The sequence below is a fragment of the Chelmon rostratus genome, chromosome 18 (assembly GCF_017976325.1).
Source record: "Chelmon rostratus isolate fCheRos1 chromosome 18, fCheRos1.pri, whole genome shotgun sequence".
Classification (NCBI taxonomy): domain Eukaryota; kingdom Metazoa; phylum Chordata; class Actinopteri; order Chaetodontiformes; family Chaetodontidae; genus Chelmon; species Chelmon rostratus.
The window spans coordinates 397,869-416,028 of record NC_055675.1 but is presented as its reverse complement, the minus strand read 5'-3'; the positions used below and the strand labels follow the sequence as shown (position 1 = coordinate 416,028).

General features: G+C 40.4%; 1 protein-coding gene across 1 annotated transcript in view; it reads left to right on the top strand.

Annotated features, from left to right (window-relative positions):
- Positions 1–17,707, top strand: part of ddhd1b (DDHD domain containing 1b) — a 30,217-nt gene extending 12,510 nt beyond the window's left edge. The window contains exons 12-13 of the mRNA XM_041958864.1: positions 16,410–16,664; positions 17,382–17,707. Of these exons, the coding sequence (XP_041814798.1) occupies positions 16,410–16,664; positions 17,382–17,566 (440 nt within the window). The 3' untranslated portion in view covers positions 17,567–17,707. The remainder of the gene's footprint in view (positions 1–16,409; positions 16,665–17,381) is intronic.
- Positions 17,708–18,160: the final 453 nt, after the last annotated feature.

Here is an 18,160-nt window from a genome sequence, read left to right as displayed (position 1 = left end):
CCTGTTTCACAGACAGAGGTAAGTTAAACTCTGAGTCAGTTACCGCAGTAACTGACTCTATGAACCTAACCTGGTCGGGACCAGGTTTTACTCAAGGAACCTCGAGTTTCTCTGTGTCTCTGCCCTCTTTCAACCACACACCGTATTTCACTTCCTCATTCATTCATTTAGTCGGCAGACAAGTTTTGGCAAAGTTCTGCTGTCTGTTATTAAAAAAAATCATTAAAAATTTCAGTCAGTGGGAAGTCCATTCGGCGCAGTAGGTGGTGACTTTTTTCGTTAACATGGCATGTCCTTTTGATCATGATCCCGTGGATGAAGGTGCAGCGATACTGCGCAGAGAATTAAATATTCGTCGGGAGATAGTTGTCAGACCACGATGTTCTTGCTTTTCCAGACAGTTATGGGTATTAAGCCACCACCCATTCTTCGTGCATCTGCCTTCTTTCTGTTAGCTGAGTAAAAGTCTGTGTTAGTTTAAATATAGGCTTAATTATTTAACATAACATGATATAGATGAGAACACTTTTTTTTCATTTTTAAATTTTATTTCATTCGTTAACAAAAAACAAAACATTATATGAACACAATATAACCAATTTTACAATGAAAGGGAGCCACTTAATATTTACTTTACAATGTAAAACATGATCGAAATGAGGTAGCTACCTCCATGAGATCATGCAGAGGTCTTACCTGTTTGAACCATGTTTTTATATTTCATTTTAAGCTGCTGCCAAGTGCGCTTCTCCCCCGCGGGATTGCACCTAAATGAAATAAATTAATAGGCACTCATTCAAGCAGTTTTGCCCTGTAATGTTATTGTGATTTCAAAGGACTACATTTATACTCACGCATTGACCCGAGCAGCGATGTTCTCCCACGCCGTCTCCCTCTCCTTCGCAGCTGCAGCGGTGTTGGACTTCCGTCTAAAAACGTGTTCATATTCGCTGTATGAGCACATTAAAATGTCTAATTTCCAGTGGCGTGAAGTAGGCAGCCTTCCGCTTCCCCGTTGCCATGGTGACTCCTCAAATCGGGGTTCCATTGATGCTGTCTTTTTAAAGTTGCGGTGCACGCGCTTAACTCGAAGTGAACCTACTCTGAGTTAATCAAACTAACTCAAATCTGCTGTTGTGGAATCGAAAACTCAGAGTTTCCTATCTCAGAGTAGATCAACTCAGGGTTCAGGGTTACACTCAGAGTTTGTTGAACCTGCTTTGTGAAACGGACCCCAGTTTTATGATTTGTTCCTTGGGATTTAATGAATTTCAAACATGTTAGGGCCAGCAGTAAAACCTAAACTTCATGTAAGTATGTATAAGAAGGTGCAAATTCACTAATATAATGAAAAAACAGATACAGGGCCTTCTTAATTACTCCTTAAAGTAGCACAATGTTATCAAACCAAATTTGACCCTGATAAAATTCATAAAAAGCAAACTGAAGAAAAAGAACAAGTGTTTTGTTTTACTTTGGGGCCAAAGGACTTTAAGGTTATATTAAAATGTCTTTATTTTACCTTATTAAAACAAGTGAGATTCATAACAAACTGCCAGCATTTAACACAAAACCTGAATACTTCATACTCAGTTACAACTGCAATACAATACATTACAATTCCATTATTCTCAGACTTGGCAAAGCTCTTGGTTTGTGAAACCGCTGCTTGTGCTCTGTACAACTGCAGCTATCATGCACCAGCTCAACAGGGGACAAGTCCTTCAGCCCCACATGTAAGAAAAGAAAGTAAAACAAAATACTTTTTGTTTTCTGTTCAGTTTGCCTTGTGAGAATTCTATCAGTCAAATTTTGGTTTAATAACATTGCGCTATATTAAAGAATAAATAAGAAGGCCCATCTGTTTCTATTATAGGAGTGAAATTATACTTACAACTTCTTATACAGACTGAAAAGAATTCATTTATTTTCATGAAAAGCAAGAACTTCTAAACAACAGAACAGGAACAAAAACACAACAATGAACTTTGCTTGCAAAAACAAAAACAAAAAATAAAGAATAACTTAGAATACATTTAGAAGAGTCATGGAAATTAACTTAACTTTAACTTTAACAAGTACTGTACTTAAGTCCAATTTCAAGCTACGCATACTATAGTATTTACTAGAGTAGACAACTAGAGTATTTCTACTTTCTGCTATGTTCTATGTGTATGCCACTACATTTCAGAGGCAAATATTGTACTCCACTACATTTATTTGCTTATCCTTGAGCAAGACACTAGTGTTAATGCTTGTAATGAGCAAGTGGCCAACGTATGATTGTGCTTGTGAATGGGTGAATGCAGGCTCGTGTTTTAAAACAGACTAGAAAAGTGCTATATAAACACAAGCAATTTACCTACACCTAAGTGTACGTGACACAATTTCTATTATTTTGACTCTGCACTCCAGTACAGAATCTGAAATTAAATAATGACTATGGACTTCAAGTGTAAATTCTCATCTTAAATTTGTGGGTATTTTCATCTTACATACATGAATCATATGTCCCAGAGGAGCAAAGTGGGGAATCCCTGCTTGAGTTTGAAGGGATCTTTTAGCATCGAGGTCATAGTTGGTGGTGGTGCTGAGATGCAGTTTATTCAGAGGTGTTTCTAGTTTTCTGCCTTCTTAGTATATATAAATAGGGAGGACAAAATTTAGAAATACCTCTCGTTATACTGTAATTCAGTACAACACCATCTCTTATTAGGACCTCAGTAATAAACTTATAACAGGATTTACATATTTGTGACAAAAACGGACCATTCAAAATCCTTTCTTAGAGACACATTGAATGTTTAAAGTGTCACCTAAGCAGCAGTGTATATGTGGAAGTTGTAATCACCAGAGTAAGGTCTCTCACTTCCTTGCAAGCCATGTTTTCTGGGAAATTAAATTTATTAGTCACAGAGAGCCATAGACAAGAGGAGTTGTGTTGTGCAGCTTTAAGCCATCACTGTATTTTGTCAAACATCTGTTGAAAATATGACTTCAGTTTCATGGTTATGTGTGAGCAGCTGACCAAAGATACTGTTTTGAGGGCAAGGGAGAGTGAATACAATTCTACATGCCTTGGTTGTTTTTTGTGACAGGTCTTCTCTCCCTAGACCTGGAGACCAGTAACCGAAAGGAAGGATCTCTAAATTCCTGTGTAACTCAAAGTAATTGTATGTCCCATGTATACTATTTACATATTCATCAAAATGTGGAAGAGAGCCTATCTTGAGTATTGTTGATGGGATATGGTTTGCACTCCACTAATCTTTTAAATATATAATGTTGGCATGTTTCTATGAAACCTGTAGGCATGTATACAGTTGCCAGTTTATTAGGTACACCAAGCTAAAAGTAATGCAGACTAAAAAATCCTGCAATAAATCCTCACTTCATGAAGATTGTTTTAGAGGCTATGAGCTGACAACTTTGAATCTTGTTGCTTTTTGGATCCTTTCCTTAATCGGCTTGCAATTTCAAGTCAGTCTCCCCTGGTTTTAAATTTCAGCATTTGAACAGAAAAATATTTATATATTAAATGATTAGCTCTCTGCAGTTATACATAGTTTTTTATTGCAATTGTCCATATTTATGTGGCTGATCTTATTAACTGTCACTAATGCATTGTGTAACAACTGATGTGTAATGTTTGAATTAACCAAGGAACAACTTGATAGATATAAGATGCCATGTTATCTAGCTGAACTGGCTACCATTCATTGTAATCATGTGTGCTGATATGGTCACAAGTGTTACTAATTTTAACAACAAATCTAATAACTGAAGATAAACTTTCTATGCCAAACAAACAACAATAACTTAATTTTAATTTGAGGTAAATGTAAGCCATCTTACATCTTACATCTGGCTATGGCAATGGCTATGGTCTGCTCATGCTAGCTAATGGCAATCTAGCTATTATTGTACGATAAACATAACACGTAACAAAAGCTGGCTACATAAAATACCACCACTGTCGATATTAGTGGGAGGTCAGCAAATGTGAAAAAAATGCAGTCGTTTCATCAATTTAATGGTGAGTGTGCCCCACGAGACATGCTGATTCCACATTCCCCAATTACAACAGAAGCCTATGGAAGTGTTGCCACTCTCTTAACAACTCTTAACTCTCTCTTAAAAATGCTGATGCGTGCAAATATGGTTACTTCTAGCTCCAAACAACAAAGATGATGACTGCCATAATGCCAAACTCAGTAGTCCACAAACCAACGGGTGATGTCATGGTGAGATTTGATTCATCACAGCACATGTTCAAGCAGCTGTAAGTTACCATGTCAACATAACTGAATTACTGATGACAAAGTAACTTGCTTATGTAGTTGAAAAACTGCTCAGTTACCAACTTATCTGCAGCTACTGTAAGGACTGTACAGTGTCAGTGTCCGTAACTTTGATCTGTTCATTTGAGAAGATCTGCTGGTGGAGTTGAGTCCGGTTGCTCACAGGTCGATCACAAAATCCTTTTAGGATAATGAGTGTATGTATCGCTAATAATCCCAGATAATAATCATTATTTGTTGTCACATACTGCCAACTGCTGTCAATAGTTAAGATGTAATGGAAATCTAATGCAAGTACTGCAATGGAATCAAAGCGAGAAGTGGACTAAGCTGTGGTGTTGGCATTCTTGTTCTTAGCAAAACAAAGAATGGCTACTGGAACAGATAAAAAAGTTGATGAGATTTTTTCCTTGTGATGTTATGCATAAAATGTGTGTGCCTGATACACAAAGCTTGGAACATGCTATCAAAGAAGGGTGACCCGGAACAAAATTTAAAACCTGTACCAACAAGAGGGAATTCCCAGCCAAATGTGAGCTCTGAAAAATTAAGATTCAAGAACTTAAGAATTCAAGAAAGAGGAAAGGGCTGTAGTATACCCTTTTGCACAAAAGGTGCATGAAAGCACGAAAGCCTCCAACAACCCGACTTAACTGCACCGCACTGGACCAATAAACTCTCCTGCTGGTGGGTGAGGTGCTTGGTTTTGAAAATCAAGCAGGCACAAAATGTCGAACTTGTCACAAAGTTTCGGATGAACATTGCAGCTTGACAGCATATTGAAATCTGTTTCTGAAAACATTTGAAGCAAGAAATAGGTAATGCAGCTACAGAATCTTGATTCATATTTGATTTGAGCACTGCCCCGTTTTGACAGTTTGTGAGCTGCCCCTCTCTTCTTTTAAGAGAGGGAGACACATTTTGCATCATCATTTGCAAACTTTTGCAGGCAAGTAAGTGGGGAGAACTGGGTGCAGGGAAAAGTTTAACATTGTCCATGTGCATATACTACCCACATTATAATGATACAAGCTGACAGTTTCCTGTAGAATTAAAGACTGCAGTGGACCCACACGCACTCAACAAGCAAAAAGAAAAAAATTGCAATCAGTTCTGTGTGTTGCTCGGGTGCGTTAAGTAAAGAGTAAAGAATCTGATATTTATTTTCAACAAAAAGTGAGAAAAAACACCTTGCGGGGAAAAACACTAGAGCTAGGATTAAACAACTGAAAATCATTGTAACGGGAAAAGTAACAAAGAAACATAAAATAACCTCAAAGGGGAATGCTCACTAAGAAAAAACTAAAGTTGTCCAGGAGCGAAACTCAAACTGGTTAGGTAACAAAAGAACTTAAACAAATTACACTGAGGAAACAAGAGACACAGGAGGCAGGAGATCAGCTCGTGAGCAGGGTAACGCTAAGGCTGCTACCGTAGCAAAGGGAATTGTCTGGCACAGAGGTGAGTTGGGAGGTGACTTAAGTAGCTGGGCTAATTGCAGAACAGGTGAGACTAATGAGCTCTGCTGCCAAGGAGATCGCCCGGCCTCTCTATGCTCAGCCTGCAACAGAGGGAGAGAGAGAATACAGAAGAGAGGAGGGAAGCTCAGACAGGGCGAGAGACAAGTATTACAAAATAATCACAGGAATCTAGACCACAACACAAAATTCTTATTCTCAGCAGAGCAAAGACACAAAAGGTCAAAATCATTGTTCTGCAGGTGAAGTCCTCATCAGGAAGCTCACAAACAGTCCTTCCTGGTCAGCAATGGCATCCTCACGTCAAGCGACTCACAGACTTCTGCTTGGCACAGACACACATAGACCTTAACTGAATAAGACAAAATTACTTTGTATATTCATACAATTATTATGAGCAAGGCAAATAGTATATAGCTAGTAAAAATTAAAGATTAAAATCTGCAATAAAACTGTAGAGTAAAAATGTTCTGTGCTGTCTGAAGGTAGCGTTAGGTGACATAATTCTTGTCCGGTGCGCACAAATCTTTGCCACCTGACTCTCGTTGCACATACAGTTTGGTCTTCTTTAATACAAGGGATTGGTGCTGGAAAAGTGCAGCCTTCAAGGTCCAGCTTTTTTTTGAATGCAGATGGTTTACACGTGTTACGCCTAATGGGCTGTCTGACATAAAATGCGCCAGAATGAGCTGTTGAGCATACATTTGGAGGAGCCTTGTGCAACACACGAAGTGTTTAGCTAGCTATAATGGAGACAGAAAATTCAATTGCATCACTAAAGATAACTCCTTTCGAGAGAAGACCATTCCAAGACAAGCTCGAAGAGTTTTGACCTGATCAGCCGGGCATTATAATTCAACAAAAATCACAGGCAGGAAAGGCAATATACTCATTTTCAAGGGGCAGGAGAGTGTAGCTACAGAGGTGAGGGAGAAGCTAAATGTGTGGTGTGGTTTTTAAATTGCTGTCGTGTTGTACTGTGCAGAAAAGTGGGTAGCACACCTTAAAGTAGGCCCTACATAATAATGATAATAATGATAATAACAATAATAATGATAACTAGACAATTCCGGCGCCGCCGAAATTTTGACAGTGGAACATCTATACCACTGTTTCTCAAGCCTGGTCCGGGGGTCCGTTTCACAAAGCAGGTTCAACAAACTCTGAGTGTAACCCTGAACTCTGAGTTGATCTACTCTGAGATAGGAAACTCTGAGTTTTCGATTCCACAACAGCAGATTTGAGTTAGTTTGATTAACTCAGAGTAGGTTCACCTCGAGTTAAGTGCGTGCACCGCAACTTTAAAAAGACAGCATCAATGGAACCCCGATTTGAGGAGTCACCATGGCAACGGGGAAGCGGAAGGCTACCTACTTCACGCCACTGGAATTAGACATTTTAATGCGCTCATACAGCGAGTATGAACACGTTTTTAGACGGAAGTCCAACACCGCTGCAGCTGCGAAGGAGAGGGAGACGGCGTGGGAGAACATTGCTGCTCGGGTCAATGCGTGAGTATAAATGCAGTCCTTTGAAATCACAATAATATAACAGGGCAAAACTGCTTGAATGGTTGCCTATTAATTTATTTCATTTAGGTGCAATCCCGCGGGGGAGAAGCGCACTTGGCAGCAGCTTAAAATGAAATATAAAAACATTGTTCAAAAAGGTAAGACCTCTGCATGATCTCATGGAGGTAGCTACCTCATTTTTATCATGTTTTACATGGTAAAGTAAATATTAAATGGCTCCCTTTCATTGTAAAATTGGTTATATTGTGTTCATGTAATGTTTTGGTTTTTGTAAACGAAATAAAATTTAAAAATGAAAAAAAAGTGTTCTCATCTATATCATGTTATGTTAAATAATTAAGCCTATATTTAAACTAACACAGACTTTTACTCAGCTAACAGAAAGAAGGCACGAAGGCACAAAGAACGGGTGGTGGCCTAACACCGATAACTTTCTGGAAAAGCAAGAACATCTATGCGTGGTCTGATAACTATCTCCCAACCATTATTTAATTCTCTGCGCAGTATCGCTTCATCCACGGGATCATGATCAAAAGACGTTAACATGCCATGTTAACGAAAAAAGTCACAACCTACTGTGCCTAATGGACTTCCCACTGAATGATTTTTTAAATAACAGACGGCAGAAGTATGCCAAAACTTGTCTGCCGACTGAATGAATGAATGAGGAAATGAAATACGGTGTGTGGTTGAAAGAGGGCGGAGACACAGAGAAACTCGAGGTTCCTTGAGTAAAACCTGGTCCCGACCAGGTTAGGTTCATAGAGTCAGTTACTGCGGTAACTGACTCAGAGTTTAACTTACCTCTGTCTGTGAAACAGGCTTGAGTTACCCCTCTTTCTCTGGTTTGACTTACCTTCCTATGTGAAACAGAAAACTCAGAGTTTCCCTCATTTCAGGGTTAACATACTCGGAGTTTTCAGTAAACCTGCTTTGTGAAACGGACCTCTGGAGTACCACTGCCCTGCATGTTTTCGATGTATCCCTGCTCCAGCACACCTGATTCAAATGAATGGCTCGTTATCAGGCCTCAGCAGAGCCCAGTAACAAGCTGAGCATTTGAATCAGGTGTGTTGGAGCACACCTTACATGGAGCATGGAGTATTGACTTACATGGAGCAGCAGAGCAGGGCAGCTGGTGCAAAATCCCTCTTTATTTAAATTTGGTGGGGGCTAACCCTTTAAAATTGAAATCAGAGGAAAGAAGAGATGTTTGTCTACAAAAGGATCCAAAAATCATGTGTCTCACTGTTTGGAGTTTATGGCAATTAAAAAAAAACAAAATCAGGCGATTTCTCACTGCCTCTCGCACTCTAGCTGATGACATCACCCACTCTAGGGGCAGAAATTCTGAGCATTTTTTGAGAAACTTTATGGTCTTCAGATGGTCAGGGATTGAAAACCATTAGAGATATCAAAAAGTGAGCCGAGGTTCATTTTGAGCCGACAAAATTATCTACGTTTTAAAGTTTGAATGAAGTCTCTCGGAGAAAGTATGGCAAGGCAGCAGAAACTTGAAAAAGGCTGAAATTTGAGGAAATTTTCCATTCATTTCTTATGGGAAATTTTTCACATTTTTTTTCCAATAACTTTGCGAATTATTAACGAATCCTGTCATAAGTACATAGCACACCATTCCCGATCGAGCCGCACGTTTCGATATATAGTTTGCGAGGGTTTTCTCAAAGCTGCGTGAGTGGCTCGTGCATTGCCTTGTACCATTTATAATAAACAATTTGTATAGCACCTTTCATACAAGAAATGCAGCTCAAAGTGATACATGCATGTGCTTCAAATGCAAGAGCTTCACATAAAAAAGACAGAATGAACATAAAAACGGGGTTAGATAATTATTGTAAACGGATGAAAATTAAATAAAGAGAATGCATAACATAAAATGCAAAAGAAAACAGCTGAATAATAGTAGTTAATTAAAAATAGAGAGCATGTGTCTGGTAGAGTGAACGCTGGCACGACTTGCTGCCGCTGCTCGCCGGTAACTAACTTTTAAATTCTTTTAGCGTAACTTCTCAAAACTTGTTTTACAAGTGACTGACTGTGCAGTTATCCTCAGTGGGATGATTTTTTTGCGTCTAACCTGCGATCGATAGTACCGTTTGGGTTTGGACTATACATCAGCTGATCTGTCAGTGTGCTTGGCTAGCATTAGCCACCTGCCCCGTCCTGGCCGTCCTGGCTACTGAGACTCACCTGGTATATTCTCCCGACGTCTTCACCTCCTGACACCTCTTCTACAATGTGGATCAGCAGGATATCCATCTGGACTGTGTGTGTTTGGCTTTTCCTGTCGCCGGTCTACCACCCTGTGACGGGTCTATCTCAGTACACGGCTGCTGAGCTCCTCCGGCTACGCTGCCGCCTGTCTGAGCCCCTACCGGCTGTACTGCACCTTCATCCAGACATCACCTTCCTGCCTTCCCGGAGATACATCCACCATGGGTCCCGCCGGAGTTTCCAGACAGACAACTCACATTCAATACAGTCCATCTGGTCCAGCACCCGACGTCGTCCACGCAACACCGGTCGGGACGTGAACCGCAGTGTGTTAGCCACCTTTCCCAGGTCGTCTTACACTGACACCAACTGCGACAACACTACCGTCAACTTCGGTCTGCTAAACATCCGCTCTCTCACAGGCAAAGGACACCTCATCCAAGAAGTCCTTACAGACCGTAAACTGGATTTTCTCTGTTTAACCGAAACCTGGCAACAACGCAATGATTTCTCACAGCTCAATGACTCGACCCCACCGGGGTTCGTTTACATCTGTCAACCTCGTGGTTCTGGCCGAGGAGGAGGTCTCGCGATGATTTACAGTCAGAAACTGAAAGTCTCGCCGTTGTCTGTCCCTATGTTCAGCTCCTTTGAATCCACTGTGTGTGAACTGTCTGGACCTACTCCTACCATCATTGCAACTATATACCGCCCTCCTAAACCAAACACTGACTTTTTAAATGATTTTGCTGCCTTTCTCACCCATCTTTCCACTCTGTCCCCAAATACAATACTGCTGGGGGATTTTAATATTCATATGGACAACATTAATCACCCTGTCACTAGAGATTTTTCATCCTGTTTAGAGAGCCTTGGATTTCAGCAGCATACCAACATTCCCACACACACAAAAGGACATATTCTGGATTTAATCTGCTGCTCTGGTGTCACCCCTCTTGGCTTTAAAGCTGAGGACCTCTCAATATCTGATCACTTCCTCCTTTCATTCAACATCCCGCTAACTCTCTCTACCACTAAGCTCCCACGTGTCATTTCATTCCGTAACATTAAGGACATTAACTCTGACGCTCTCTCCTCTCGGACTGGCTGCCTCCTGGACTTTCACAACCTATCCACCCCTGATGAACTGGTCTCATATTATAACACAGGACTTCATAACATTTTTAACTCCCTTGCCCCCTTAAAGACCAGGTCTGTGTCCTTCTCCACCTCTGCCCCCTGGTACACGCATGATCTTCGGCTTATGAAAGCCAAAGGTCGGCGACTAGAGCGGCTTTTTAAAAGAACTGGACTTTTTGTTCATAAAGAAATGTACAAAACCCATATTTTACATTATAAGGACTGTGTTATTCAATCCAAATCCCGCTACTATTCTGGCTTAATTTCTTTACATAAAGGTAACACAAAGTCACTGTACTCACTGTTTAACAATCTCACCCAACCCCTGGATTCTCTGCCACCACATTTCTACTCCACTGTCTTCTGTAACTCATTGATGTCCTTCTTTGATGCAAAAATCCACAACATCCACCAGAATCTCTGCCATAACTCCTCTCCTTCCGTTTCACCTGCATCCCACCCAACCACTCACTTTTTTTCCACCTTTCAGCTCCCCACCCTCTCCAAAATTGCTGACATAATCCAAATGTCCAAACCGTCCACCTGTCAGCTGGACCCCCTCCCCACAGTTCTGGTTAAGGCCTCCCTTCCCTCTCTGGTCCCCCTCATCTCTGCTATCATCCACTCCTCTCTTACCACTGGAACTGTTCCTGCATCCCTCAAAACCGCTGCAATTACCCCAATATTGAAAAAACCTGGTGCTGACCCTTCCAACTTCAATAACTTCCGTCCCATTTCTAATCTACCTTTCATCTCCAAAATTCTTGAAAAAACAGTAGCCACCCAGCTCCGTTTTCACTTATTTCGCAATAACTTGTATGAACAGTTCCAGTCTGGTTTCCGCCCCTTCCATAGTACAGAAACAGCACTCATTAAAATAACAAATGATCTCCTACTGGCAGCTGATTCTGGCTTCCTCACTATTCTCATCCTCCTTGACCTAAGCGCAGCATTAGATACCATCTGTCACAACACTCTACTGAACAGGTTATCTTCCATCGGCATTACTCACACCCCACTTCACTGGTTCACATCCTATCTCTCAGATCGCACACAGTTTATTCAACCGAAATCTTTCCGGTCCAACCTTTCCTCCGTCAGTACAGGTGCCCCTGCTCTTCATTATCTACCTCCTCCCCCTTGGCAATATCTTCCGAAAACATAACATTCATTTCCACTGCTACGCGGATGACACCCAGCTCTACCTCTCAAGCAAACCTTCTTCCACTCTCCCACCCTCCTCCCTTACAGATTGCATTACTGAAATAAAAACCTGGCTCACCTCAAATTTCCTCCAATTAAACAGTGACAAAACTGAGGTTCTCCTCATCGGCACTAAATCAACACTATCCAAAACAGACAGCTTTTCTATTCAAAATGACAACTCCTCTATCTCCCCCTCCCCACAGGTTAAGAGTCTGGGTGTCATCCTCGACAGTTCCCTGTCTTTCAAATCGCACATCAATAATGTTATCCGGTCTACTTACTTCCACCTACACAACATTAATCGCCTTCGCCCCTCCCTCACCCCCCATACCACTGCCATCCTTGTCCATAGCCTTGTCACTTCTCGTCTGGATTACTGTAATTCCCTTCTATTCGGTCTTCCTGTCAAGTCACTTCACAAACTTCAACTGGTTCAGAATTCAGCTGCCCGCATCATCACCAGAACCCCTTCCATCCACCACATCACTCCTGTCCTTCAGCAGCTCCACTGGCTCCCCATCAAATTTCGCATTTCAAAATCCTCCTGGTAACATTCAAGGCCATTCATAACCTCGCCCCTCCTTACCTGTCAGCTCTCCTCCACGTCCACACCCCCTCTTGCTCCCTCAGATCTTCCTCTACTATCAACTTGTCTGTCCCCTCCGCCCGTCTCACCACAATGGGGAGCAGAGCATTCAGCCGCTCTGCTCCCCGGCTCTGGAACCCATTACCACCCGAAATTAAAAACATTGATTCATTTTCCCGTTTTAAATCCACACTCAAAACTCACCTGTTCAGACTTGCTTATCCCACATGAGGTCAAATGGTCAGTCTGATTTTACACTTATTTGTTTTATCACTTGTTTATTTTATTTTATTTTATTGTATGTTATCGTATTGCTGTTGTTTGATATTTATTGTGATGAACAGTGTCCTTGAGTGTCCTGAAAGGCGCTTTTAACAAATAAAATGTATTATTATTATTATTATTAACATAGAATGCATAAAATAAGTAGGCCTGTATCCAGAAAGTCATAGCTAGTTAAAGGCTAAAGCGAAAAGATGAATTTTTACCATTCCTTTAAGAAAATTTAGTGAGCTGCCTTCCCTGATCAGTACAGGTACTTAATAGCTGAGCTGCAGAGTTTTAAATGAGCTGAAGTCTCTGTTTTTTTTTCTTCAGGAGGCCAGTAAATAGTGCATTACAGTAATTGAGTCAACCTGAAACAACGGTACGAATCAGTTTTTCAGCATGTTTTTGATTTATAAATGGTTGTAGCTATGGTGGTAGCTATGTTTTTAAGGTGGAAAAATAAAGTTTTCGTCACCTTGTTGACGTGGGAGTCTAGGATAACACCAAGACTCATAACCCCAAATTTAATCCAGAGAGTTAATTTCCACAGATTAAACTGCATTTCTCTTTTTGTTTGAGAGATAGTAGGATTTCAGTCTTGTCCTCATTTAGCTTCAAGAAATAGTTGCTCATCCATTTATTTATTGCCAAAAGACAGTTAGTAATGAAGTCTATAGCTGCAGCATCATTTCATTCAGCAGAGATCTATAGATATGTGTCATCTGCATAACTGTGGAAATGTACATATTTTACAATATTTAAGTATAATACTACACATCCACTTGTTGAAAAAGACCTTCAGATAAACATTTCTAGATAATACTGTAGATATGTTAACTACATTAAAAAACACAGATTGTGCCTTTAGTTTCAGCTATTTTATTTCATTACTGTAAGTATCAGTCAATGCCACCTGTGGTAATTGGTTGTAGACAAGAAAGTGAGTAGTAGAGGGTAAGGTCAAGAGAAGAGGGGAGAGACCCAAGGAAAGGGAGAGATGCAGGAAGTGGGAGAAATGCTGAGAAAGGGTCAAGTAGATAGTGAATGAATGGTGAATGCTTAAGTAAACAGAAGAAAACTGTAGCTGTCGACAATAACACATGTCTCTTGCTTAATCACAATTGATTACAGTCAATGTTCTGTGCGAGTGTGTCTGTGGTAAACAGAAGTCGGCATGCCGCTTGACAAGATATTGCCATTACCAACAGAAAGGACTGTTTGTGTGCTTCCAGGTAAGGATTTCACCTTCTGCTGCCGTCTGGTGGCATTTTTCAGACCACAAACTGTTTCTTCCAGACTGATTTTAAACTGTGAGTTGGACTTTTTGTGCTCTGCTGAGGATAAGGATTCTATCAGCTGCACCACACCCGAGTGATAAAATTTCTGTCCAACCTAATTCCAGCAGATAGAATGGAGGAAGAGGTAATGTTTTGTTTTTTGTTAACGAATGAAATAAAATTTTAAAATGAAAAAACAGTGTTCTCAACTTTATCATGTTATGTTAAATAATTAAGCCTATATTTAAACTAACACAGACTTTCACTCAGCCTACAGAAAGAAGGCAGATGCACGAAGACCTGCGGCGGTGGCCTAAAACCGATAACTGTCTGGAAAAGCAAGAACATCGTGGTCTGATAACCATCTCCCGACGAATATTTAATTCTCTGCGCAGTATCGCTGCACCTTCATCCACGGGATCATGATCAAAAGGACATGCCATGTTAACGAAAAAAGTCACCACCTACTGCACCTAATGGACTTCCCACTGACTGAAATTTTTAATGATTTTTTTTTAATATCAGACGGCAGAACTTTGCCAAAACTTGTCTGCCGACTAAATGAATGAATGAGGAAGTGAAATACGGTGTGTGGTTGAAAGAGGGCGGAGACACAGAGAAACTCGAGGTTCCTTGAGTAAAACCTGGTCCCGACCAGGTTAGGTTCATAGAGTCAGTTACTGCGGTAACTGACTCAGAGTTTAACTTACCTCTGTCTGTGAAACAGGCTTGAGTTACCCCTCTTTCTCTGGTTTGACTTACCTTCCTATGTGAAACAGAAAACTCAGAGTTTCCCTCATTTCAGGGTTAACATACTCGGAGTTTTCAGTAAACCTGCTTTGTTAAACGGACCTCAGAGCAAGAAGGAGAGTTGATGGGGTACCACAGCAAACTCCTTCCATCTGTGAAAAAGCCTCTCGGTGAGAAAGAGGAGGAGACTTCCCTGCCTAACCTGTAAAATGTATACAGATCCCCATTTTTCAGTTTAGTTTTTAGTTTTTGTTTTTCTCTCGCTTATTATTTCTACTTCACTTGTTGAGTGGTGTGAAGTAGAGTTAATTTTGTCAAGACTAAGACGAGACAATGAGTAGATGGCACAGGTGTCATGAAACACCAACCGTGACTACATCAACATGCCATATTGTTGCAGAAAGAAAGATGAAACTAAAAAATATTTTTAAAAATAAAAGAATTTACCAAAATCTTGCTTTATTTTTTTTGACAAAAAAACTGGAGATGAAATATTTGTAATGCAGTGCAGCAGTTTAATTTCCTTTGGTGCGTGTACCAAGTTCGTGTCCTGTGCCATCAAGATGTTCCAAGATTCAAATGCCCAGACTTTTAGGCAATTAAAAACTAAAAAAAAAGATGAGATTGCTAAAATATGGTAAAAGCTAACAATGACCTTTCCCACAGGACTAAGACTAAGACTGGGAAAAAAACAGCTGACAAAATTAACGCTACTGGGAGGACGTTATTTTCAAGGAATGAAAATAATTAGCACTTTATGGTGGCCTACATTAAAACAGTGACATTTAGGGAATTTGTTTCAAAGTTGGACTTTGATTTGCTGAAATTCTACAGAAATTAGTGACAGTGTCAATGGTCAAAAATGTATTTTAATTTGCCGGTCTGCAGAAGTGACACATAAAATTTTGAAATTAAAATGCAGCAATTTAGAGGCCTGCTGAGTGACATACAGAAACTAGTTGGAAGTTGGCATGATCAGCAGATGTTAGGCAGAAACCAGATGGTTAATGAGCTTCTCAGGTGCTGCCCAATAGCCAAAAACAAACTTTATCCACTCAATCCACAGGCTGGGGGGCAACGTAACGATTGCTGCTGGTCTGTGCAGCCAACAGCTGAGCAGTTCCTAAGCTTAGCTCTTAGCTTCAAGATATGCTAGTCCAGCACTTGAGAGAAAAACATGGTGCACCTTCACAAAGGTAGTTGTCAAGTTGTGGGTGGAGATGGGAAGGCGGTATAATTCTAGTGAGCCTGCACTTGACGTAGGACGGGGAGCCAAATTTGAATGGCTTGTTGAATCCCGTTTTCTGACCAAAGCAGTCCACAAAGAACTGACTGGGTTGTCTCACTTCACTGTTGTTGGTAGGCACTCCAGATAGCCACATGTATGTGCACAATCAAAAGAAGTGACTTTTTAGTGATTTCCCCTTTAAAGGTACAGGTCAGGGCAAGAGAATAGTGTTGCCTCTCAGAGGGCTCATTAGATTTATGATGGCACAGCCTGATTTCCGTGATACATCAAAACATAACATGAAAACTGGGCTTCCAAAGTTATGCCTACTCATCTTTAAGCACACTTTATTTGTGTACTGATATCTGTGTATATTAATTAATGATGCATAAATCCTACTTTCCCTTAGGTGCTGCAAGTCTTGGAAAGGGAATTGGAGGAATCCTGTTTTCCCGCTTTTCCCGTTCCAGTGGCCAGGTGGGCGGAGTGGAGGAGGAGCCGTCAGATTCTGAGGGTGGAGTCTCTGAAGTGGAAAACATGGCCTCAGGAGAGGAAGGGGTTACAGTGGCAGAGAGTGAAGAGAAGGACAAAATTGAGGAAGAGAGGAGGGAGGTAGAGCCTGCCATGTCCCAGTCCACCTCAGCTGTCATGGACAGCACCTCGTGTAAGTACTGTGCTTTTGGTGAGGGACTCTGTTAAATTTACCTGCAGCTCGTTATCAGATAGTCAAAATCAGTCATTCCCATAAAATCTTGTTTCCTGTAGTCAGTGTTCATTCGTTCACACATTTCTACATCCAAACTTCTCTCAAAGTTTATCTGGTCCAGTTCCAATGCCACCTGTCTTAGCACCAAACCCTGACAGACTTCAATCAGCATCACCTGTGACATTACCATTACCAGCACCAGTATTGCCAGTATTTCTGTGGACAATGAAGTTTGAGGCTGATACTTCAAATTGGACTGTTTGTTGTTTGCTTTCTGCTTAAATGACACTGTTCTGTCAGCCTAAATCATCACATTTGAAGTGAAAATCCTGTCATCATAAGACAAATAAATACACATACATAATGATGGACAGCAACAGGTGATTATAATTAAAAGAAAAATATTGTGCCTTGGTTGTTTTTCACTGTGACTGCAGATTTAACATCACAACACAATGTATTGTGGATTTGTCCGTTAAGTGAAATCTTGAGTTGTGGAGTTGTGTAGCAGAGTGTGTATAAAGGGCTCAAAAAGTAATTAAAAAAGACATCATGTGGATGGCAGCATATTTTTCTCCAAAACCTGTATGTACCTTTCAGGATTGATGGTGCTTTCACAGATGTATTACAGTATTTATGCAGGTGGATGCTGATCTGTCATTTTCTCTGTTTCAGTGGAACTGGAGAGACGCATTGACTATGAGCTGCGGGAGGGCTTGGTGGAAAACCGCTATTGGTCAGCAGTGACCTCACACACGGCCTATTGGTGCTCTTATGATGTGGCTCTGTTCCTCCTCACCTTCATGTACAGACCACAAGAGCTGTCTGAACCTGCAGAAGACAACCCAGACACCTCATAAATACAAACTGACACATGGAGCCATCATGGCTAGGTCACTTCACTCTCTATTCACATTTTTGAAAAAAAATAAATTGAAAGCCCAATTTATGAAACAACATAAAATTGACTTAATTTTTCATTTTCTAATTTCTTAATTCAGATAAAACAATTCTATGCTCCAGAAATGTTTTGTGTGGAATATTAAATATAAATAATTTATTGTTTGATATATTATTAAATATACATTTTTACAAATGTGAAATATTGGAAGACAAATTCTTATTTTACATTTTTTATTGTGTTTGGCCAAATGATGATTAATACAACTTAATTGTCACAATTTGTTGAATGGATTAGAAGAATGGGTAAGTTTAAACTTCAAGTTAAAGCGTCAGTAGAGGCCTTGATGCTGCAATGTTTATTAAACCTCACAACATTACAGTAGTTTGGACTTAGATCATAGCCTGAAAGGTACAGCGTAGGTCTTCCCAATTTACTGTGTAATTTTTGTACTCATGGTATACCAGTATAGAAAACCCTAATTCCAAAAAGTTGGGACACTGTGCATTATGAATAAAAACAGAATGCAAAATGAGTCCATGTAGTAATATCC